This window comes from Notolabrus celidotus, chromosome 5, assembly GCF_009762535.1.
Source record: "Notolabrus celidotus isolate fNotCel1 chromosome 5, fNotCel1.pri, whole genome shotgun sequence".
NCBI classification, from domain to species: Eukaryota; Metazoa; Chordata; class Actinopteri; order Labriformes; family Labridae; genus Notolabrus; species Notolabrus celidotus.
This window is the reverse complement of record NC_048276.1, coordinates 5,402,495-5,428,604: the sequence shown is the minus strand read 5'-3', so window position 1 is coordinate 5,428,604 and position 26,110 is coordinate 5,402,495. Positions and strand designations below refer to the sequence as shown.

General features: G+C 42.6%; 1 protein-coding gene across 2 annotated transcripts in view; it reads right to left on the bottom strand.

Annotated features, from left to right (window-relative positions):
• Positions 1 to 1,212: 1,212 nt before the first annotated feature.
• Positions 1,213 to 26,110, bottom strand: part of LOC117813125 (transcription factor COE1-A-like) — a 130,415-nt gene continuing 105,517 nt past the window's right edge. For both annotated transcript variants that reach the window (XM_034684231.1, XM_034684232.1), the window contains 7 exons: positions 23,071 to 23,159; positions 11,162 to 11,227; positions 10,896 to 11,058; positions 9,123 to 9,305; positions 7,362 to 7,559; positions 5,727 to 5,795; positions 1,213 to 4,306 (listed from right to left, as the gene is read on the bottom strand). In XM_034684231.1, the coding sequence (XP_034540122.1) occupies positions 5,728 to 5,795; positions 7,362 to 7,559; positions 9,123 to 9,305; positions 10,896 to 11,058; positions 11,162 to 11,227; positions 23,071 to 23,159 (767 nt within the window). In that variant the 3' untranslated portion in view covers positions 1,213 to 4,306; position 5,727. The remainder of the gene's footprint in view (positions 4,307 to 5,726; positions 5,796 to 7,361; positions 7,560 to 9,122; positions 9,306 to 10,895; positions 11,059 to 11,161; positions 11,228 to 23,070; positions 23,160 to 26,110) is intronic.

Sequence of the window (26,110 nt, the reverse complement as noted above, 5' to 3'; positions counted from 1 at the left end):
CGTCTGGTCCGAATCTGCAAGCTTGCAGAAATCGTGCAGAAATACGGACAACAAGAATAAAGAGTATGAATGGAAGGCTCTCTGTCCATATTTGAATGCTGATCTAACACAGAGCATTAATGAGCTTTAAAGGACTGTAACAAACCACCTGTAAGGCCCATTTTACATGAAAAACAGATCTTCTCCGGTTTTATTTTGAAGGGCTAACATCTCCTGTCATTGCAATAACTGCTCATGTGTCCCATGATTGTTCATCATACACACCTGTGTTTGTCACACAGCTGCCCTTGATTAAGTAAACCTGTTCATTAACTGCTTTGAGTTTCTGCTTCTCTTTTAGAACCTCCTTGTTCATCCATGCAGGTTTGTCACTTTCCAGCTAGAGTCTGGTGTTGTTTTCTTCAGTCTTTGACTTTTATTTTTATTTTGGTTTTCTACACTGATTTGCTTCAGTTTAGACTGACCTAATGGGTAATCTCTCATTCATCAACACTCACCAGCTGCATTTTCAGAACACAGCACGGCGCAGGACCACCGGACAGCTGGAGTCATGTCACCGAGGTTTTCCCGCGGTAATCCCTGAATCAAGGATTCTCCTCCTCCTCCTCTCCTCATCCATGTTGTCTTTCTGGTCCTCTGAAAACCTCTGACCTGTTGACTCCAGGCCTGGCTCCGCTCATCATGACTTTGGTTTGTTGTTGTAGTTAAGTGAAATACGATCTGGTGATAACACAGAGTGTTTTATTCTGAAAATTAACCGGATGTTTTCATTTTGTTTTGGTGAAACCTGACTTCCTGTCCCGCTCCATCTGCTCTGTTGAGATTGATGCGTCGTGCTCCAGGAAAAATAGAAGTCTTGTGTATCTGATCCGGAGAGCTCTGGCGTGCCGGATCAGAGACGCAATCGGAACGCAAAAGAGCGGATCCAGAGGAAGTTAACAAATTGACTTGAATAGAAACTTATCAGATCTTGTGCTGTGACCGATCGGAGATGGAGGTGAGCTGAAAAATTTAATTAAAGGTTCAAACTTGAGCACACGAAGTACTCAGTGAGTTTAAATTTGAGCTTAATCTTTTAGAGAGACTGAATCCCCCCCCCCTCCAGAGACAGATCCATCACTGAAATCGCTGCATCTTAATCCACTTCACCGCATCCTCACTTAAACCTTTCCTGAGTGACAGAGACGAGCAAGGAAACTGAAAGCCGACACCTTTTCACAGAGAAGAAAGAACTTTAATTAAATATAGTGAGAGTCAAAAAGTTATTTTACACTAACATAAAAAAAAATCAACATTATCATCTTTACAGTAGTTTCCTGTGTACTCTCCGCCTGCTCACTGATTCAGCTGATAATGTGAGAATGAACGATGAATCCTCTGTAAGCCCGACCGCAGACAAGCCATGACGACTTCTCCAACTGCAGATGAACGAGTGCTTCAAATCATACTTCATTTACCCTCCATCCCTGTACACGTATTTATATATGCTAATAAAAAACAACAACATCCCTTGGCTTTAAAACGTCACACACACTCAGACACTTTTCAGGCACTCTCATTATGTAGACACGAACAGAAGAGTGGTCTCCAGACCCATTTTTGAAATCAAATAAATAGGTGGCTCATTTTTTTTAAAGGGAAGAAGGAGGAAAGGAGGCGAAGGTACAAAGATTAACAGCACAAAACTAAAGAGGAGAGAGGGAGGACAGAAACACTGACTGGAGGAGAAGTGGCTGAAGAAGGATGAGTAAAGAGAAGACCAATCATGGACTGAAGCAGATTCATGAACACACCTACACAATGCAGAAATATTAAGAGGACTTGAACATTCATGATTCAATCATCCAAATTATTTTCCTGCTGCTTTTAACTTTTTCAAATGAGGAAAGAAAAATAAACAATGGTTTGTTTTAGTTTGAAATTAGCAGAGGAATCAGAGCTTTGGATGAGAAGGTGAGATGATAGAAAAACAAACAGAGGCTGTCTGACACGCTCGGGATCTGAGACATCAAAATAGAGGCACAAATTCAGACTTAAGGATATCTTTTCTTCACCCAACATCAACTAACATCCAAGCGTATGAGGTCCAGATCCCCTCAGACAGGACTTTTAATGCTTCCTGATTTAAGTTTAAGGTTGTGAGACTCAAAAGTCACTCCCACATATTTCATCCTGATCCTATCAACATATTCTCCCTCTAATTTTTCTAATCTGTAAGAAAAGACAAGTAGCAGAGAAATTGTGGCATAACATCAGACTTCCACCAGATCCATATCCGGTCTGTCTCCGTGCTCTCGTCCATCAACACCCACCGGTTGCATTTTCAGATGGAGCAGGACCGCCGGACAGCTGGAGTCATGTGACCGAGGTTTTCCTGCAGTAACTACTGAATGAAGGATTCTCCTCCTCCTCCTCTCCTCATCCATGTTGTCTTTCTGGTCCTCTGAAAACCTCTGACCTGTTGACTCCAGGCCTGGCTCCGCTCATCATGACGGTTTGTTGTTGTAGTTAAGTGAAATACGATCTGGTGATAACACAGAGTGTTTTATTCTGAAAATTAACCGGATGTTGTCATTTTGTTTTGGTGAAACCTGACTTCCTGTCCCGCTCCATCTGCTCTGTTGAGATTGATGCGTCGTGCTCCGGCATCCAGAGAAAATAGAAGTCTTGTGTATCTGATCCGGAGGACTCCAACCTGCCGGATCAGAGACGCAGCTGGAATGCAACGGAGTGGATCCAGTGGAAGTTAACACATTGACTAGAATAGAAACCTATCAGATCTGGTGCTGTGATGGATCGGAGGCGGACTAGACTTGGATCTGGTGGAATTTGGCCGTAAGACTGTTTCGGCGTCTCAGACTGAGGATTTGGCAAAATTAAAACCAGAACAAAACGAGTTAAGACTGTTGAACCACACACACACACACACATAAACTCATACACACGCACACACACTGCAGAGCTGAGGGAGCAGTTCCTCTTTCTCTTAAGACTGGCTTTAGCTGTCCTGCAGTGCAAAGACAATACATGGAGATCCATAAAACAAGTGCAAAATGGGGAACATGTATGAAGACATGAACGTGAAACTTAAGAGGCAGCTGCTCTGTAACAAAATAACTTAAGGGCTAAGTTTTTAAATCGCTGACTAATCACTCGTCATTCTACGCAGCGCTGCGTTTAAGACACACTGTCACAAACAGACCAGATGAGCATAGTGTGTGAGGGCTGGTAACAACACGAATAACACAATCTGATTGGCTGTCTGATCACAGTACAAATTATAACACAGCAAACCAACAGAAACACAAAAACACAGAATTAAGGATTCATGTATTAAGACAGAAAAGTGAGAACTCTCAGATGATGGCGGCAGTCTTTAAGACGTGGACGCTGTGGTGGAGTTGTTGCTCTTATGTTTGGCCTGTGACTGAATTAGCGCTGCAGCTAGTTGTGGTGTGAATGTCCTGCTTATCTGCTTACTGACTGCTTTTTCTTCCTCTCTGTTCCTCATGTTGGCTCGGCTTGACTTAGAAATAGTGGCACACCTGTGAGGAGGTGTAGATGCATTTGAAGGATGTAGTAAAAACCCTGCATGGCTGAAGCTGCAGCGTCATCATGCAGGCGTCTCTCAGCGGATCGATCAGAGGAAGATGAGAGTTTGTGCTCAAAGTGTGACCGTGGTGTGAATTTGGCAAAGAGAAGTGGAAGTGTCTGGTTTGGCTTGTCTGTGTCAGCTGTATGGATCCTGCAGCCTCCTCTTCATCATCATCATCATCATCATCTTCAGGTATTCTTCACATTATATTCCTTCATTTAAAGCAAACTTCATAAATAGAAAACCGCTCGGGTGAGATACAGTCAGAAGATGATTATCACACGGTAACTGTTGAACCGAAAAGAAAAAACAAATCACTTAAAGGTGGAGTCTCTCCAAAATAAATACACTTCCTGTGTCCGTGGAGAGTCAAAAATGTAGGCGTGGCAGTTCTCCTATAAAAGCATCAAGGTGTACAAAGTCTAAACAACTTATTTACTTGCAAACAGTTTGTTTTTTTGTCGTTTTTAAAAGTCTGTTGTCTCCAAGTTGTTCTCGCGTTAGAAAGGGCCTGAGTTGGGTTTGTTCCTTCAGATCAGGACGGCTGCTTCCATCCCCGACCGGAGTCTGACTCGCACCGAAATCCTCCGTCAGGATCGATGTGGATGTGCTTGATTCATCTCAAACACACATGCACACACACTCACACACACACACACACAGCCGTGCACTCACACCTTTACATGGGTGGGATGATCATTCCCGGGATTGCTGTTGGGTGGAGAAACAAAGGGAGGGAGAGAGAGAGAGAGAGAGAGAGGGAGAGAGAGAAAGAGAACTTTTAAACACAGCCAAATATGTTCATCGTCATAAAAGAGTCGCTGTAAATACATCAAATGTTTTCCCATCTGTGCAGCTGTGTGACTGCAGCGACATTTAAAGCATCAATAGATGAATAAATCAGTGTTTGAGTGGGAAAACATCATCTCAGCTGGCTCTTGGTGATGCTGCACACACACACACTCACTCACAAACACACACACACACACACACACACACACACATGGAGGAACATATTAAATTCTTGGGAACAGTTGGTGCATTTTACTGTATGCTTGTGTGTGTGTGCCTGACAGATTGCATCATGGCGTGTGCTGTATTTAAACCCTAGGGAAGGGTGTCACCATTTAAGAGGCAGAGCACAGCCCAGTGACACACACACACACACGTATGCACGCACGCACAAACGCACACACAGAAACACACGCACAGACTAGAGAAACAATCAGCTTATTATTAAGAAAAGAAAATAATTTGTTTCTCAATAATAGTGTCAAAATTCGACACAAGCCTCTTCTTCTTCTTTTTTTTTTTGTCACAGGTTCTCTCAAGTGCACACACACACACACACACACACACACACACACACACACACACACACACACACACACACACACACACACACACACACAGGCACCATAGGGCAGGTATACTGCCAGAATAAACTGTCAAGAGTGTCGAACAGCTGTCACTGCTGATCGCTCCCCGGTAAGCTGCCAGTGTGTGATCACTGCGTGTGTGTGACAGAGGAAAGTGTGTGTGTGTAGAGCTGAAAGTGGGGTGTGTTTATTTCAGCTGTGCTTTGAGACTGAGCTTTGAGTTCCCACACCCCCGCACATGCTCTCTGTACACACACACACACACGCGCGCGCGCGCACGCACACACACACACACACACACACACACACACACACACACACACACACACACACACACACACACACACACACACACACACACACACACACACACACACACACACATGCAGCTAAACAAAGCCAGCGATGTTGAGAAATAAATTCTCAGTGCCAAATGTCTTTTTTTTCTTTTTTCCTGGTCTTTATAAATATCTAACTTCCTGTCTTTTTTTCCCAGCCAATAGGAAGAGAGAGAGAGGTTACTAAGCAACAGTAGGGATAGATCCTTGCTGTGGGATGAGACACAGATGAAAAGTTCGGGAGGAAGACGGTGGAGACGGGATGATATGAAGGAAGACAGGGACAAAAGAAGGCATGTCATGAGAGAAGTTAAAAGAAAGGAAAGGGTTAAATGATGAAAAACATTCATGAGGATTATTCCTCCTTCGGTTTTAGTCGACAGATTTAAAGGAAGAGAGAGTTGAGGAACATACTTCAGGTGAAGGCCAGGCCTTGTAGAGAGCTGGCTGTTGAGTACTTGCTAGAGTCCACAAATGTTTGATCTGGTAGAGAGAGGCAGAGACACAGGCAGGAGAGAGAGAGAGAGAGAGAGAGATGGTAAGAGAAATGATAACAGAAGGGTCAAAGGTCAGGGGATTAAAGGAAGGAGGGTTATACATCTACAGATTACAAGAGAGAGGAGAAGGAATGCAAAAGGAGCTCACTGTAAAAGTTCAATTCATCAAATCACATCTTTTTATACAATCTGTGAAAGAAAGTGAGGAACAAGAAGTGTGCTCAGTCTTCTGTCACCGTCTGTCACTACAGGTGTTACAGAAACAAACACAATGAAGGGAGGGATTTTTTTTTTATACTGGGTTTGTGCAAATTAGGACAAACCAGATCTTTTCAGACGACTACAGAGAAGAACATTTGATCCATTTTCAGACTTTGAGCTGTAGAGTTAATAATAACAACGGACAGATCCGTGTCCGGCCCGTCTCCAATCCACTGTGATCTGCAACTCCATGTTGTGTTTTCAGAAGCCAGCATGGAGCAGGAACACCAGACAGCTGGAGTCACGAGACCGAGGTTTTCTCACTTTAATAACTGAATGAAGGATTCTCCTCCTCCTCTCCTCATCCATGTTGTCTTTCTGGTCCTCTGAAAACCTCTGACCTGTTGACTCCAGGCCTGGCTCCGCTCCTCATGACTTTGGTTTGTTGTTGTAGTTAAGTGAAATACGATCTGGTGATAACACAGAGTGTTTTATTCTGAAAATTAACCGGATGTTTTCATTTTGTTTTGGTGAAACCTGACTTCCTGTCCCGCTCCATCTGCTCTGTTGAGATTGATGCGCTGTGCTCCAGCAAAAATAGAAGTCTTGTGTATCTGATCAGGAGGGCTCTGGCAAGAGACGCAACGGAGTGGATCCAGTGGAAGTTAACACATTGACTAGAATAGAAATCGGATCCAGTGCCATGACGGACCGGAGACGGATCTGAATTTGTCCTTCAGAGGACGCCTTACTTTAATCACTGACTCTGATTCTAAATGCAAACACAAGCTGAGATACTTGACAGTTTTTACTTGCGCAACTTCTTACTCAACACAAAGAACATCTGAGGTTTCTAGGGGGTGGATCGTTCTGCAGGTCCACACAAAAAATAAAGTATGGAATAAATTGCAAAACTTTCTTTTGTGCAGATTTATTACTCCAGATGAAAATGAAGTATCATAAAATCTGGAATGTAAGTTGCATCAGTTTGTAAGAAGCAGTCTGTTTTTTGAGGCTCTCTCAGAGGGAGAGAAGGCTCAGACTGCCCTCCTGTATGTTGGTTTCTGGTGCTGTTGTTGAGCTCAGCCTACATAACTTTGATAGCTGTGAGGTGGTTCTTTTACTTGTTTTTAAAGCTCTTATCAGCCTTGCTCCTTATGTGTCTCACACAAAGAGAGATAGCTTTCTGTTTTATGCCCCTAAACTCTGAACTCTCTGCCTCTGGACATTAAAACCGTGGAGCTCTCTGGGTGTTTTTAAAAGTAAACTAAAGAGAATCATCAACAAAAAACAAAAACAACAGAGTGTTAAATGCACAAGGGAAGCATCCTCTGTCGTCATGGTAAATTACCTTGGAGCCCGTTGCCGTTGGCGCTGGTACAGGAGGGCGGGGGGGAGGAGGAGGGCCGGACCACTGGAGCGAAGGCTGACTTCTGCTTAACGGCCGCCGACACCATGTTGGCCGGAGAGAAGGAGAAGACGCCAGAGGAGGAGGAGCAGTTGGAGGGGAGGGAGGTGGAGGAGGCCATCGTGGGACTGGATGGGACAACTGGAAGGATGGGAAAATAAAGGAGGAAAGAGAGAGAGAGAGGGAGAGAGAGAGATCGGGAGAGAGAGAGAGAGAGAGAGAGAGAGAGAGAGAGAGAGAGAGAGAGAGAGAGAGGAGATAAAGAGCAAAAGGTGGATTTGGGATGAAGGGAGAGAGAGTCAGAGTTTAATTAATCCATGTTTTTTAAACTTGTTGTTCTTCAGTCAGGTTAGAGGTCATGACATAATGTGAAATAAAAGTGATGATATGCACAATGAGTTTTTATGATGTATGAAGTAATAAAGTGTTCACATGGGAAAAAAGTGACATGAGGTTTGTGCAACGACCCTTTAGAGGATGAATGAAACAGATCTCTGCAGCAAGCTTCAAATATCTGTTTGAAGGTTTTCTGATTAAGAAATAAATCCATCCCTAAATCCAGCTTCCATCCATGTGTCCATCTATCCTGCCATCCATCAATCCACCCATCCATTTATCCGTCCATTCATCTATCCATCCGTCCATCCATCCACCCATCAGTCAGCTCATCAATCTATCCAACCATCCGATTATCCATCCATCCATCCATCCATCCATCCATAAAATCCATCCGAAAAATACCGTCCATCCATCTATGCATTTATCCAATCAATCTATCTATCCATCATCTATTAATCAATCTGCTAATCCATCCATCCATCCATCCATCAAACCCTATGTCCATCAATGGGTCGATCAATCCATCCGTTTCTCCATCCATCCATCCCTGCATTCATTGATCTATTGCATCCATACATCCATCAATCCATTTATCTATCCATTCATCCACCCATCCATCCATGCCTTTATCCATCTGTTCATCTATCCATCCATGCATTTATCCATCCATCCATCTTCCCCCTGCTTATCTGGTTCAGGGTCTAAGTAGCAGCACATTAAGCAAACTGGACCTTTGGGAATCTGAATCTGTTCCCAGACTAGATCTGAAAGCTAATCCCTCCACAGAGCTCTAGGTCTGTCTCATGGTCTCCTCCAGTGGGACACGACCAAACCTTCTAAAGGGAGGCTCCAAAAAACATTCCAATCAAAGGCAAAGCCTTCTCAGCTTTCTCTCAGCCGTCCTACATCTCACACTCTTGTGTTTGAGATTTCTCTCTTTCATCACTTCCTAAATTGACCCTGATTGACGATCAAAAAATGATCTCTCTTCCTCTCTGGATCCCTCTTTTCTTCCTCTCTCTCTCTCTGTTCCTCCCTCACTTTCTGATAAATAGAAAAAAAGAGACAATTAACCACCAGAGAGGAAAGAGGTGTGGCTGTCAGATGAAAGGCCGCAAGGGAAGGAGGGAGGAGACGGAGGGAGGAGACGGAGGGAGGACAAAATGGAGCAGTGAGTTAATGGTTGTTTATGAACACACAGAGACAGAGAGCCCCATGGGGGAACCTCCACTCTGCAGATCTGAGACCATCTTTTACGTACAGTATTCATGTGTTTAGGATTTGTATGCATGTATGTGACTGTAAAACTCTGAATCAACGAACTGCAGCATGTTGGCAGCTCAGCGGTTCAGCTTCTGCACTCACTGGCATAAGGCGAGTTGGCTGCGGAGCCGTTGAGGAAAGTGGGCGAGCCTCCAAGGTTGGTCATGCCGGTGTTGTTAGCGTAGCCGTTCATGGTGCTGGTGACTGAGGTGTAACTGGTCTGCTGAGGCGTGGAGCTGGGCACGTAACCGTGAGGTGACACGCTACTGCTGCTGCGCACGAAACCTGCAGGACAGAGAACATGGTGATGAGTCAATCGGTCAAAGCTGCATGTGGGTTAAGCAGACAAACTATATAAGACATTCAAATATCTGGCTTTTCTTCTGTTAACCAAGAAAGATGTTGGAAGATGTTTGCAGGTGAATTGATGAACCTTAAGGTGCCGTGTCCACTGCTGCCGTTTTTTGCACTTGCAGCATCTTTTTTCTATTCGGACTAAATGTGAATCAGCGTTTCCAGCGCCAAGCGTCCTCAGTGCAGAACTTGTGCTTAACTTTGATTGACTGATTGTGTTTCCCTTTGTTTCTTCTATGCAGGAAAGGTGCAGGAATGCAGCCAGTTATCCATATTCCTGATTCTTATACCTTGTCCTGCTCTCTGGGATAGCTCATTGATTGTAAATCAAATTTTTGTTTTCATGAGGTTAACTGCCTTTTGAGATGTTTTATCTTTCACATTTAAAGCTAGAGTTGGTAGCCACAAAAAACTAGCATGAATTTGAATGTAGCATTCCATCTAACCCCTCCCCCCCTCCCCTTGGAGCTCCTCCAAAATGACGCCCCTGCGATCCGCGACCATATGATGGTGACTGATTCAAAACCGGTCCTCAGCACATCGTTTGTGTTTTGCACTACGTCAACTCATGTCTCACTCAGCGGTAAGAAAACACCAAAACATTCTCATAGTGAAAGTTAAAAACACAAACAAACATGAAATGTACGCTTTGCAGGAGGCGGGCAGAACGGCAGGACGGTATTTGATTGGTTTCATCATGTGGCTCCTGATGGCAGGGATTGGTTGGTGTTTTCCCAGGTTTACTCCAGCTGTAGAGAGCAGCTTTTTTAAGAACTGTATGTATTGATTACCATCGGGACATAAAGATCATTTTAACAAGTATAACAAAAAGTGTATCTAAATCTGATTACCAACCCCAGCTTTAAGCCTCTGTTTGAAACCTGGAATAAGAAGCCTGCACCGGTGTAAATAAAGTTAATTAAAGTTTGTTAATCATGCTAATTCTTGTGCTTTTTTTTACTGTAGTCCTTGGTGGAACCCTTCATGCGCTCTCAGTTGAAAACAGTTCAACTTTAAGAACACTGCCATGCTCATCAATGTCACTTCCTGATCACCGACCAATCAGAATCAAGAAGGGGCATGGGCGGGACTTCTGATATCAGCTTTGTTAACAACAATGGCGGAGGTCCGTACGCAGTAGAAAGTTATCACATTCCTATTTTAGAGGAACAGTTTAAAAGATTAGAGCTGCAGCTAATGCTCTGACACGAGTTCTATCTAACATTTTTACAGTTTCATGTTAAAATGCTGAGACAAAATTTAATGATAGCAAGAATGAAGCATACAGAGCATTTAAAACAGATCTAACGTTCACTACTTAGGGGAGCGGAAGTGCTGTGGGTCAACTTTCTGAACATAGCAACATTAAACGCTGGTGAGACACGCTCTGAAATGAGGTCAGTGCGGCAGTGGACACGGTGCCTAAATGGTGACCAGTAAACAACCAGTAACTTAATTGGATCATGATCAGAAATCACATTATTGTAAATTTACAGCCACATGTTGAAAAAAATGAATCACCCTGATTGCCCTGTGGGGGTTCAGACACGTTGACAGACAGCTGCCCGGTGAAGGAGTTGACCCCCATCATGCCGCCGTGTGTGGAGCCTGAGAGCTGGGAGTGTCCTCGTGGAACGCTGTAGAGGGCCTCTGCGATGTCCGCCGCACGCTTCAGGATGATCTCCTGCAGGGGGCGCGATAAAATATTATTATTTAGTACCATAAATGTTTCAGGAAATACATAACTTTATAAATCATGGATGTTTGCATGTGTTCGTGTGACTTACTTGATTATTATGAGGCAAACCGTAGAGGGCTTCCACCAGGTCGGCTGCTCTTTTCAGTATGACCTCCTGAGAGAAAAAAAGAAGGTTCAGATCAGTTTCTTTTACCTAGAGTCTGAAAAAATATCTAAATCAAACCCCACAGATTCATTAAATCAAGGTTTCAGATGTATTTATAGAAGAAAAGTTAGATGCACTTTTACACACAAAAGTTATTTAAGAAAAATACACACATGTATTCCCTCCCCTTCGCTCACAAACACACACACGCCATCAACTAGCATCGTCTTCATCTTTTCATGATAAACAAATTGCTCCTCACTCCTTTTAAAGGCAGATTATCTCCTGTCAAGTCAAGTGCTTTTATGCATCTTTTCTCTCTCTGCCTAAATGACATCTTCAAGTGACAGGTATTTAAAATGTACTTTAAAGTAATTCTAAAGTGCTCTGCAGGCTCGGCTGCTTTGCACGGCAGTTCAAACCGTGAGATGAGCGCCTGTGCAGACAATCCTACAAGGTAACATCTGAGTGTTTCCTCTCATGTTAAATATTTTTGTGATTTGAGATTCTCAAAACAGAGCTTGTAAACTTGACTGACTGGGTTCACGTCAAAGATACCTCATTTTTTATTTAAATTGTGATGAAGGCTGATGTTTTCAATTATTGCTGAATCCAGTGTTTAAATCTCCTCCTCCTCTTCGTTCCATTTTCACCTTTTTCTCCACTCCCCCATTCTTCCCACTTCCCCTGCACCCTGGGAATTCTCTCCTATATTTTCCCCCACCCACTAAGCCCTTGATAATTCTCTCTTTTTCCTCAGTCTCTTTATTGTTTCTCCTCTTTTCCTCACCCACCCACCCACCCTCTTCCACTCTCACTCTCAGCTCCAACCCCGGGGTCTAAGGTGTCTTGTTTAACAGTTAATGTGTTGTCGTTTCCGCAGCGTGAGGCCGCCCGGCGACACCGAGAAAATTACTCTGTGCTTCACAGTATTAACCTGCACTGTGTGACACATGCACGCACACACTCGCACACACACACTTACAGTTGGCTTATAAGTGTGCACCCCTTTGAGTTTGTGCCCGCAGGAACATATTGCTTCTCTCTATCACTGTATGTGTGTGTGTGTGTGTGTGTGTGTGTGTGTGTGTGTTGAAATGAGAGGTCACAGATCCAGTCAGCAGTTTTAGTGTGTCTGTCCATGGTGCTAAATTCAATCTTTTGCACATTATTATGGCCAGGCTGGCTCTCTGTTAACCTCTCATTATTAGACTGGAGAGCTGAGCAGCTCACAAACACACACACACACAAGTACACACACATACTCGGAAACCTGATCCTGAATGTTTGAGCGGTTCCAGTAAAGCTTTGGCTGATAAACGGGAAGGAAAGATGATCCTCTGGTAACATCATCATTATCAGGTCTGCAGGCTTCTGCTGCTGCATCACTCACATCCTCCTCCTGATCCCCGGTCTCTGAATACTTTCCCCATTTACGTCTTTGCATATTTAGACACACAGAGACTCCCGTCGCCTAATTAATCTCTCCCAGGTTGCATCTGTCAATAAGAAGGCTTTGTTCGTGAGATTACCTCCTGCTCAATACAAATGAATATCGCTTTCAGCTGCTTTGTGTCGATATGAGCATCATCTATTCTTCAGAGAGGATTAACACGTCTGATATGATCAGGCTTTGACTTTTTGAGGGCCTAAATCTTTTCTGAATGAGATCATGGAAGAGGATCACTGGAATAAAAAAAAATAAGATGCAATATTTAGTTTTTTTATCCTGAGATTAAAGTCTGAATTCTAAGAAAAAAGTCAGATTTTAGACTTTAATCTCAGAATTCTGACTTTAAGTTACTGCTTGTGGAATCTAAGGGACTATTTGTTTATGCTGTATAAATAAAACATTCTCAAATCAGGGTTAAGGATAACTTTTTCATGTATTAAGCAGGTATCCCACTTATAAACTGGATTAATGTATAGTGAATGGGTGGTTATGCAAATTAGAATCCCCTCAGGCTGAGACAAGACACCTCAGCTTTGCGTTAAGATCATGCTCACCATGTCTGATTCTAATTTGCATAACCACCCGCTCACAACCATAGACTGTATAATAAATGGACGTAGGGCACTGGTGGCCTAGCGGTCAAAGCGCCTCACGTATAGAGGCTATAGCCCTCGTCGCAGATGTCACCAGTTCGACTCCCGGCCGGTCGACCATTCACTGCATGTCTTCCCCCAATCTCTACTCCCCACATGACCTGTCTCTCTTCAGCTGGCGAAAAAAGCCCTAAAATATAACTTTAAAAAACAAAACAACAATGGAGGTAGTATCGGTAACGTCACCCATCTGTTCCTGAAGCCTTTCATCAGTGGGTGCCATATTGGAAATGCTGAACTTAACTTCTGTCGAGCTAGTGTGAGGTAAAGAGGTGGGCTTTGAGCCTCTTTGCTAACAGCTACAGGGTGCCCGCCTGTCAATCAAGTCAGCTATGACCTTATTTGGGCAAAGTTCAATATCCTTGAGTCATAAAAATATTCACACTCTTACAGTGTGTGCCGATAGAGAAATTACAAGTGGACACTCCATGAACTGCACTTTATAACACTTCAGCATGGGCTTCATATTCAAGGACCGGAGGTTGCCGCTTGAACTCAACCTAACTTCGTCTGAGCTAGTGTGAGGTAAAGAGGGCGGCCTTTAACCTTTTCGCTAACAGCTACAGGGTGCCCGCCTGTCAATCCAGTCAGGCATGTCCCTATTTGGGCAAAACTTGTAAGTTTGATATCTTGGAGTTATAAAAAAATGTGTGTGCCGATAGAGAAATTAGCTACTCAGACTTAAACCGTTTTTTGAACCAGGCTGTAAACATGTTTATTTCTGCTGTAAAGATTGACCTCTTTGAATGGGTGTGTGTGTGGTTTCCTGTGTTTCTGCAGCCAGCCTCTAGTGGACGCTCCATGAACTGCAGTTTGTAGCACTTCCGCATGAGCTTCATATTTTAAAACCAGAGGTTGCTGCTTGCTCACAGACTGACCATCTTCACCATATTTCTGTATATCAGATTATTTTTGCATAAACAGGAAGTAATGATTAATGACAGAAATCAAATGTTTCTTTTTATCTCAAATTGCTGCCATTTTCTCCGGTTCTTTACTTGCTGCATTAAAGCGTGAGTCAGAAGCTTTGATCTCTTATCTTTGCTGTGATTCATGTCATCTTCTCACACTTTGTTGTTGCTTATTTATGGAATATAGGACTGATATGTGCTCAACGAGAAGTCTTGTCATTCTTTATAAACATCACGATCAAACCTCATCTTGACGTCTTGAATGAGTGTAACCCATTTCTGTCTGTTTCAAGGGAATCAGCTGAACGAGTGAGCGGACGGACAGACCTGCTGGAGGAGAGGAAGAATAACAGGAGGTGTCTCTGTGCTTTTACTGTCTGAGTTATGACCAGCCTTAATGTAATAACCATACATTACACACACACACACGCGCACGTTGTATGCATTAGGCCCCGAAAACGCTGAGCTGAGTATTTGAGGGGTCAGATCTGTGTGTGTGTGTGTGTGTTTGTGTGTGTGTGTGTGTGTGTGTGTGTATGATGTGCACGCTCCATGACACACACATGACTTATTCCTCTCTAATGTTGATACATTAGCTGTTTGATCCGCCTCTAATGTCCCATTAAGGATGCCGTACATGCTGGGTCACACCTAGCAGCGGGATGATGTCATTCTTTACATGTAGGCTCAGAGGGATGTGGGGTACAATCTCTCTCACACACACACACACACACACACACTCACAGAAGTATTGATATACATACACACACACACACATCCTCTGGGGAACGTCTCCCCTGACTAATATGATGTGAGATAGTGTCAGGATGTGCGGTTTCAGATTTCATCTTCTCTAAATGCTGATGTGAACATCGACATGTGGATCTAAGTGATTATGGGCGAGAGACACAGAGGTACACTGAGAGAGAGAGAGAGAGGGAGAAGGTTTCAGGGTCTCAGGTTTGAGTGTTGGTGCACCTCCAGGATTACTCATGGTGGCTCTGCCGATGACATGACCTCAGTGTGAGGTGTGACATCATCACAGATGTCAGCAGAGTGAGTCACCAGAAGAAGTCACCAGATTTAAAACACAGGTATCAAACTGTGGTCAGATTTTCTAAAAGGCAACAGGAAACAGAATTCAGCTTTGACTCATCTCTTTAGCTTTGGGGTGTAAACTCCAGGTTCACATGAGACGAAGAACATTTGGTGACTAAGCTATGGGAGTCTTTTTGGTGGGAAGCTAAAGGAGCTGGAGTCACACAGAGGAGGAAATGAGACATTAAGCAGTGTAAACAAGAAGGTAACAGAAGCATCATGTTGTGTAGTAGCTGTGGAGGGAAAACCCAACAACATTACAGTGCATCAACTGCTTATGGATTGAGACTAAGCGGCAACTTCCAGCTGCAAGAAATAAAGCCAATGTGGAAGTGTTAAAAACGGCAGTTCCTTGAGTGTCCACTAGAGGCTGGCTCTGGAAGTACCAGAAACCACATATACACCCATTCAAAGAAGACGATCTTTACAGCAGAAATAAACTGGTTCAAAAAATGATTTTAGTTTGAAATAGCTAATAGCTAACTTCTCTCTTCTCACTTTGTTCCGGCTGTGGTCGTTTTAAAGTGCTTTATAAATAAAGTTGAGTTGAGTTGAGTACATTTAGTGTACAGTCTATGGTTGAGACGCCGACTAATTGATCACCACTAGAGAAGAGATTAGAATAACACAGAGACAAGATTGGGATTTAGCTTGTTGTCAAAAGCATACATGGAAAACATTTACTGGTTTTTGTTCACCATCATGCATCTGAAAAAGTTAGATCGTCATATATTTGTGGTTTCTGGACGAAGAAGTAGACTGTTAACCCAAACTGTAAGACACAGTGAAAATGATGCAGAAATTGTATCTGTGTCAAGTATTAATTCCGGGATTTTGTCAAAGCCACTCATTCACTTCAGACAGGTTTAATGAGTGCGTCAGTGAAATTTGAGTATTTTCTGTGCTCTAAGCTGCATTTTATAAACCCTTACACGAGACTACTGTATTTGTTTTGACCTTTTTTGACGTGCAAACAGAAAGAAAGCACATAAAACAGGTGGATGTAGACACACTTGCTAAAGCTTGTCCATTCAATTACTACCCATTGTGAGTATGTGTGATTTCTATGCAGAGATGTCACCTTTTAGTCATTAGATTCTAGTATAAATATATTAAAACTGAGAGAGGAAGGTTATCGTCCTGTAGAGTTGTTTTCTACTGCAGTGACAAGGCCGCTATAAGCCAGCACTGGTGATTGATTTCTTTGTGCATTCAAAGGCGCCTTTCTGCTACTAACTCTCTCAGTAACTGGCCAGTCGCCCACACAGGTAATTAGGAACAAATAAAGCAGAAACTGGCTCTGGATAATTACGTTTTGCTTTATTAAGGCCTTGGAATATTTAATTTCAAGGTCCTCACACTCACAAAAACATTTAGTACCTGAAAAATAATGAATATTTGAGAGATCTGGAGTAAACAGCTGGGGGTCTCTGACAGAGGAGAAGGAAATCAATCAACAAAAAGGTCCCAGACCGTTTCATGTAGCTTGAAGTTCCTAGTAGGTTCAAATCTACACGTGGTATTCTATTTAGACAGCCTTAGCCGTCCTTCTATTGCTGCTTTCTCCTCCACCCAGCTCCTCCTTTTCTGCTGTGTCTGATTTTACCAGTTTCACATGTTTATCACTGATGCTTGCTCTGTTTTGTGCTCCAACTCTTTGCTGCTGCTCCCCCTGCCTTGGCTTTTTATGTATGCACATGAAAAAGGAGGGGAGGTGTGCTCTGGCCACTTCAGGGTTTGGCATTCCAAGTAGGCACATGGAAGGGCAGGGAGCTCCCAGAACAGAGCCATTCCTCTAATTTTCACTTACTGCATTCAAATAATTAATTCCTTTGAGGAGAGTGGTCCTCGCTGAAACACAGAGTGTATGTTGACAGGTTGTGCATGTATGTGCACATATGGATGAATCCTGAAAGGATCATGGTGACACAAACTGGCAACTGAACACTAGAGTGTGTGTGTGTGTGTGTGTGTGTGTGTGTGTGTGTGTGTGTGTGTGTGTGTGTGTGTGTTGTGTGGGTAAAACAAAATCCTCTCAATGTTCACTGAACAATTATAGAATCGGCTGTCCACCAGTAATCCCCTCATACACTCCACTGCCCCGTCTGTCTGTCTAGGTCTGTGTGTGGTGTGTGTGTCTGTCTATCTGTTTGTATATATATGTGTGTGTGTGTGTGTGTGTGTGTGTGTGTGTGTGTGTGTGTGTGTGTGTGTGTGTGTGTGTGTGTGTGTGTGTGTGTGTGTGTGCATTCTTCATTGGGCTTGTAACAGACTCATAACTTCAATAAAAAGTGCTGATCGATACTCACAAATAGTTGGCAAGTGTTATGTGGCGCCAACCATACCAACCAACCTATATCATTACAGACTCCCCAACATACAAACACACACATACACACACACACACAAACATAAACACACAAACTCAAACACAGGCACACACACATGCCCCCTCACACATAATGACTTTCTCCACAAGGCATACAAAAAACACATGAATCCAGCATCCATATAAATGAATAACAAGACTGATACAGGATCACACACACACACACACACACACACACACACACACACACACACACACACACACACACACACACACACACACACACATACACACACACGCAGAGTGACTTCTTGGGGGCAGTAGTAATAAAGTCTCATGGTTCGATCGACCACATGGCTTCACCATGATGAATCACCAAGGAATGAAAACACATGCTGCGCTCACACTCACACACACACACACACACCCCATGTAAGAGGAGGCCTACGTATGAAGCAGAGAACATCGATAATATCATTACTACTGAAGATGTAAGTGTCAGAGCTCCTGTTAAATTAGTGCTAAGTTAGTGTTAGCCTCAGAGAAGTATAATTAAGAAGCTTGCAGTGGAAGAGAGTCGAAGTGGGATTACATGCAGTCTTTTCCAGGATGTTTTCTTCCCTAACACTGAAAAATGTTGTTCTATGTGTCGGGATTAGGGATGGGACATGATTTTCGAAAGCCTGAATTTGAATTTACTTAATAAATATCAAAGAGTTAAGGCAAATATTTTTTAAGCACAATTTTTCGTTGCTTTCACCGGTGCTTGGTTGTAATATGGTAATCCTGCCAGACGGTGGCGATAGAGTGTCTTAAAGCTGTTTGCTAACCCGAATAAGTTACAGAAGAAGAAGAATGCTAACTGCACTGAATAGCAATAGAAGAAGAAAACATTAGTGACAGTCCTTGGAAATATGCATGTAGTGCAAGCGGCAACCTCTCGTCTCAAAAATATGAGGCCCATGCAAAAGTGTTATAAACTGCAGTTCATTAAGCGTCCACTAGAGGCTGGCTGCAGAAACACATGAAACCACATACACACCCATTCAAAGAAGACGATCTTTACAGCTGAAATAAACATGTTTACAGCCTGGTTCAAAAGACTGTTTCAGTCTGAGTAGCTAATTTCTCTACACTGTATGCGGGAAGAATTTTTTTGTGACTAGGTATTTTTGACTTAAAGTTTTGCCCAAATAAGGGCATGGCTGACTTCATTGACAGGCGGGCACCCTGTAGCTGTTGGCAAAAAGGCTAAAGGCCCGCCTCTTTACCTCGCACTAGCTTGACAGAAGTTAGGTTGAGTCCAGCATTTCCAATATGGCACCCGCCGACGATCGTCTTCAAAACAGCACTCAGGAACAGATGGGTGACATCACGGATACTACGTCCAGTTATTATACAGTCTATGGTGTGAAGGTCAGAAATGGAGCGCATGACTGTAAAATGTAAACATACACCCGCAAGTAGTTTTTCTTTTTCCCAGTTTGAGTTTTCTTTCTAAAAATGTTAAAGTAAATGTTAACTCTTCTCTGAGGTAATCAATGCGTATATGGAAGTGTAGTTTCTGCGGTGTTGTTTAGTGGAAAAACACACTGATGACAGTAAACTAAGGAGAAGGAGAGGAACTTCCCTCTCCTCTCTTCCAGCTTTCTTCATGGGAACAGAGAGCTCACAATCCAGGACTGAACAACAACATCACTCGAGTCAAATGACCCGTAGTATTAATGAACGTAACAACATGAGCACTGAAGTTTTGTTTTCTTTACTTTCAAAGGAAATCCAGCGAGAGGGAAGTGGAAGCATGACATACTGTGTGTTAACAGGGTGTGTGTGTGTCATGCTGTTATCCTCACACAAATCCTTCTGAGTGTGTGTTTGTGTTTGTGTCAGAGTGAGTCAATCCTTTGCCCGGCCCTGAGTCAGCCTTTACCAGCAGGTTCGACAAACACTTACAGCATCAGACACTTTAAGTTGCTAACATCATTTCTTACTCTGCAGCATCACATGCAGACAAATGCTGCTCGGGCGATTTCCTGCCTAAAGAAATTCTGTAAAGTGTTTGGGTGTGTTGTTGTTTTGAAAATATGAGTATGAGCTGTCTTGATATTACATTTTTTTGTAAGTTGAATGTGTTTGTGAGAGAAAAGCAGCTGGGTGTAACAAAGGCTGAACTTTCAGCCAGACGAGGATGATTTATGTCAAATGTTCGACCAGAGGTTATTTTCCAACAAATATAAATGACTTCACTTTAATCTTTACTTTTTTTTTTTTTAAGTATTTCATGAAAATCATCAATCTTCTTAAATCATCCAATAGGTTTGGCTTCTAATCCTAACCAACATGTGAGTTTTTTAATGATAAACACTTTTCAGTCGGACAAATCATGCTGTTCTCCAGCAGCAGTGCATCGTTTGTGTTTGGCGTTCAGGCTCTGACCTCATCACGCCTTGCAGAAATCTGAGGAGTTGTGAGATAACATCTTAAACCCCCTGCCTGAAGCCTGCAGGTGGATGCTGGGGTTGTTGGGCTGAAAGTTTAACCCCAGCAGAGGTGGAGGGCAGAGGGACTGACTGGAAACTTGCAGCTTAAATAGACCGCCAAATTGAGAGGGTACGTTTATAAGGTGATTGTGATTACAGTTAAATGCTGCCTTTGGTACAGCATCAATGCAGATATAATATATATTATTACCAAGCTGTGTAAGATGCCTGATTCTGAGTGGTCAAACCCCATTGACAATGGTTATTAACTTTAACTAACATGAGCAACACCAGAGGCAAACTGATCACACGTCATGTCAAATCAATCAAAAGAGTTCCGGCACATTTTGCCTCTGCTTGTTGACACCATAGACCGTAAGGTGAGGTAAAACTGTTAGCTTTAATGTTACTTTCAGTTAGCATGCTAAATCGGCAGGCTATGGACATTTTCATATTGGATCCTGTCCAGCAATATGATCAATGAGCAGAGCAGGTGAGAGAAACTTTAGGTTGGCGATCTCTACAAAGAGAGTTAAACCCTGAGCGGTGGTGATGATAGCAGCAGGGTTCAAAGTTGTGACATTAGTTTATTTTTAAAGGTGTGTGAACCGCAGAGCTCAGAGAAGAAGGAGAGCCGAATGAGGACAGTTTCATGTTAAATCCACCAAAACAGGCAGATAAGAATCCATCACCATGGAACGATAACTGACGAGGAATCACTGGGACTATTTTCTAAAAACTGTAAACATAAATCATTTAAATCAATATTGATTGACAACATGTTTGTATCTTGTTTGGGCGGCTGTGGCTCAGTGGGTAGAGTCGGTCGTCTATCAATCGGAAGGTTGGCGGTTCGATCCCAGCTCCGGCAGTCACATGCCGAAGTGTCCTTGAGCAAGACACTGAACCCCAAATTGCTCCCTCTGTTGTTCAGAGGTGTGTGAATGTGTACGAATGAGATTAGCTAACACTGATGGTCCCTCACTACATAGCAGCCTCTACCATCAGTGATGAATAGGTATGAATGGGTGAATGTGACGAGTAGTGTAAAAGCGCTTTGAGTGGTCAGAAAGACGAGAAAAGCGCTATATAAGTACAAGTCCATTTACCATTTACCGTCTTAAATTAGGAGCTGGGACAAGACATCATCTCACCCTGTCAGGATTCTATTTCCCACAATTACCTGCTACCCAAACATTATCTCTTACTTACAGTTGTGCTCATAAGTTTACATACCCTGGCAGAATTTATGGTTTCTTGGGTAGTTTCTGTTGTCTTTATGATATAAAAAGAGTAAACACAGTTGTTTGATACAAATTTTGCTTCACCCAACCACTAACCATGAGTGAATAAAAAGTTTTTCTCTTATCATTCATAGTCTCTGAAAAATGGCCCAAAAACCCACAAATTCTGTCAGGGTATGTAAAGTTATGAGCACAACTGTATGTCATCTGCTGGTGTTGGTCCACTGTGTGTTATCAAGTTTAAAGTCAACACAGCGTCTATGAGGAGATGTTAGAGCTCCTCTTGCTTCCACCTTCTGGCAAGTTTTCTGAAGATGCTTTTCCGGCAGGACTTGGCACCTGCCCACAGCGCCAAAACTACCACCAAATGTTAGGCTGACCATGATATTACTGGGCTTGACTGGCCCTTAAATTGCCTGACCTAAAGCCAATAGAGAATCTATGAATTATGTTAGGAGGAAGATGAGAAACACTCGACCAAATGATGAGGACAAACTGCTGCCATCAAATCAACCTAAGCTTCAATACAACCTCAGCAGTGCCATGCATGTAGGCCATGCTATGCCTCACTGATATAGTAATACATAGTAGAGGAACCCCAACAAAGTATGCTGTACTGAATGTATAAATACACATACTCTATGAACAGTTCTGCAAGGTATTAATCCTTCTTGGATTGACTTCAGGAAGTTTTGTTGTGATAAAAACTTGATAATGGGGATTTGATGGTCTGATAAGATTCATAGCAGGTGCATCATCCCACAGAATCTGTTCTCATAATAAATCTAAACCATAAACCTCGTTGTATAACAGCTTTCAGAAGAAGAAGAAGAACTTTGTGTGTGTGATGTGTTGAACACGTTCCCATTGCTTCTATTGGTAACACATGTGCAGGAGTCAGGGTGTCAGCCTCACGCCCATGATGACATCACATCATAGCCGCATAATCGCATCATGGCCAGCACCCATTCTTTAATGATGTCACAGCTTAAGACAGCCAATCCTGGATCAGCTCCAGTTAAGGATGGGGACCCAATCAACAGCAGCTGTGTGTAAGGTCACGACCCCGCCCACCCTGTGAGGCAGGTTCCATCAGGTCAGGCTCAAACGAATACACACAAAACACAAGTACACACACACACACACACACATGCACTTTGAGATGTCGCCCTGCGTGTACGTGTGGAGATGACAGACTCTGGAATCAAAGCCGAGCTCATCTTTTGGTGTTAATTGTTTACATCTGCTGCGCTTTAAACTCTGCATTTGATCTCCAGCTGATAAACAAATAATCAGATGTGACTCTCTGATCTGTGAAAGATTCAAACTCTCACCCTGTAAGCGAGGTTAAGCAGCTCACACACACGCAGAGTTCACTGAGAGGTGAAAACACAACCCACAGGAGGTTTGAAAACATGTACTCGCGCAGAACAAACAAAACGTAAACACAAAATTATTTTGTAGTTGTGGATTAATGTGTGTGCATCTCTGCTCTTTGATAGCAGAGCGACTCACTGCAGATGAATGTTACTGAAAAGTTGTTGTTTGATCTCTGCAGAGGCTATAGTTTCTTTTTCTATTTGAAGTCTCAAAAAAGAGATAGAGAGAGTTTGTTCAAGGTTCTTTATCAAATATCAGTGAATGAGTAAAGAAGGAGTAAATATAGGGGAAGTTGTGTTTGTACCTTTGGCAGCCTCTCAGGGTCCCCGGGGTGTCGAGGGATGACCTTCTGAAGCCTCTGGAAGCCATAGTCGATGGTTGGCTCGTTTAGTGCTGCAGGAGATAAGAGAAAAAGAGAATGAGGAAATAAAAAGGAGATAAAAATGTTTTTAAAAGAAGCTTTTCTTCATTATTCTTCTTAGAAAAGTCTGGAAATCAGTCAGTCTTCAGTGGTGACCTCATGTTGCAGCTGAAATCTCCATAAAGCCATTATAACTGTTTAAAAGAATATGCATATTGTCTAAAACTGTGGATAATAATTCCACTTCACATCAGATGTCAGTAGATTGAGTGTATGAAAATAAACTGTACACCTTTAACGCTGCAGGAACTCCACCTGAGCCTGCACGCATGATAAACAGACGCAGGATCACAACATCTGTTCCAACCAGTGGGGGAGTCTGACATAACATTTTGTGACATTCTGTTTCTGAGCACCACCCTGCTGCTGTCGAGGTACTTTTTTTTCCTCCTTCTTCTTTTGAAAAAGCTGGTTGTGCGATAATGAACCTGCTCAGCGTGATCTCTCTGAGCCCACAGAGGCCTGGAGGTGAGAGAGGCAGGGGTAGACTGAGAGGTCGGCAGTTCAAAATCAGACATGAGACTTTCGAATTTCATGATAATGAGTTTAGAGATTGTCAAAGGGTTCGTACAACAAGGATGTTCAGGTTGTTCTGACTTAAAGAACTAGAGTGACAGTGAGATCAGAAAGTGGGTGGTGGTGTGTCACAGCATGTGCTAATGGTTAGATTGGTGTGCCAATCCCCTCAGTGGTCTACTACTCATCCTCTCATGATAAATTGTTGCCTAACGGCAGATGCTGCTCGTAAGTGGTAAACCTTCTGCCTCGATAGTTGATGCCAATGCAGAAGTGTTATAAACTACAGTTCATCGAGCGTCCACTAGAGGCTGGCTGCAGACACAAAGGAAACCACATACACACCCATTCAAAGAAGACGATCTTTATCAGCATAAATAAACATGTTTACAGACTGGTTCAAAAAAGGTTTAGTCTGAATAGCTCATTTCTCTATCAACACACACTCTATGAGAGACTGACTCTGCAAGTCTGATCTCCTCTGGCAGGCTGTTCTAAAGTGTAGGTGCTCTAACTGTGCAGTAGTTTGATTGTTCTTTCCTTTGTTTATTTTTCTTCTTATGTTGTTCCTATCCTGTTTTGTTTAGTAGTGTATTGTAAGTCTATTCGGGCTGGGCACTTTTCTGGTGCATGACATGATGAATAAAAATTTACTTATTAAGTAACAACTAACTAACCAACCCACCAACCAACCCAGCCAACTGACCTACAGCCGACCCCTAACTAACAAACAAACAAACAAATAACAAACCCACCGACCCACAGACCTACCAACCCACTAACTAAGTAACTAAGTTACTAACTAACTAACTAACTAACTAACTAACTAACTAACTAACTAACTAACTAACTAACTAACTAACTTAGTAAGTAAGTAAGTAAGTAAGTAAGTAAGTAACTAACTAACTAACGAACTAACTAACTAACTAACTAACTAACTAACTAACATATAAACAAAATAACCGACCGACCGACCGACCGACCGACCGACTAACTAACAAACTAACTAACAAACTAACTAACTAACTAACTAACAAACTGACTAACTTAGTAAGTAAGTAAGTAACTAACTAACTAACTAACATATAAACAAAAACAACCGACCGACTGACCGACCGACCGACTAACTAACTAACTAACTGACAAACTGACTAACTTAGTAAGTAAGTAAGTAAGTAAGTAAGTAAGTAAGTAAGTAACTAACATATAAACAAAACAACCGACCGACCGACCGACTAACTAACTAACTAACTAACTAACTAACTAACTAACTAACTAACTAACTAACTAACAAGCATACAAACAAACGACGAACCAACAAACCGACCGATCGAATGAATGAACGACGGACCCATCCACCCATCCACTTACTAACTAACTTACTAACTAACTAACCAATTAACTTACTTACAAACAAACAACCCGACCGACCGAACGAACAAACAAACAAACAAACAAACGGCCGACCGACCGACCGACCGACCGACCGATCCACCCACCCACCCACCCACTTACTAACTAACTAACTAAATGAATGAATGAATGACTGACCAACTAACTAACTAACTAACTAACTAACTAACTAACTAACTAACTAACTAACTAACTAACTAACTAAATGAATGAATGACTGACCAACTAACTAACTAACTAACTAACTAACTAACTAACTAACTAACTACTTGACTTGTAGACTGCTACAGGAGTTTAGTGGGGTCAGAGTTCTGCAGGTGCATCAGCTCTCTCTTGTGTTGCAGATGTTTTGAATAATGTTCATAATCCAGCTGTGTTCTGAGAAGAGGAGTATTTGGACTCATCTCCTGCCTCAGCCTCATGTTGAAACAGCCTGATTTAATCAGCCAATCAAACACAATGAGGAGTGAATGAGGAGGTAATTTTAGTGACAGGAACCTTTAAACAATCTCATAATGAGAGTCTGATGATCTAGAGTCCGGATCATTGACAGAAACCTCGTGACGGGTTGCAGATGGTTTAACGTTCACACACAGGTGCAGAGAAGGAGAGACCTGATGGAGTTACTAATGCTGTGAAAAGCACCTGTATGATAATGACACCGCAGGTTTAACATGAAGGGGTTTAAAGAACGCTTAGTGTTACTTTAATGTCGCAATTATGTTTCTCTATCTTCTCTAGCCAATCAATACGTCAATCAAGTCAGGCTCTGAAAGCTTGACAACGCTTTAAAGTGTGTTGATTTATCTGAACTGAACGTGTGTGTGTAGCGATCCCAGTCACTGCATCTGTGCATGTGTGTGTGTTTATGTGTTTCAGTGTGGGATGTCCAAGTGTGCAGCTGGAGTGATATTTGGTACTTTCCACATCCAGCACTGACAAATTACTTACAGATGAATGTTTCAGAATTTGTTTTGTTTGCTGGTTTCTTCAT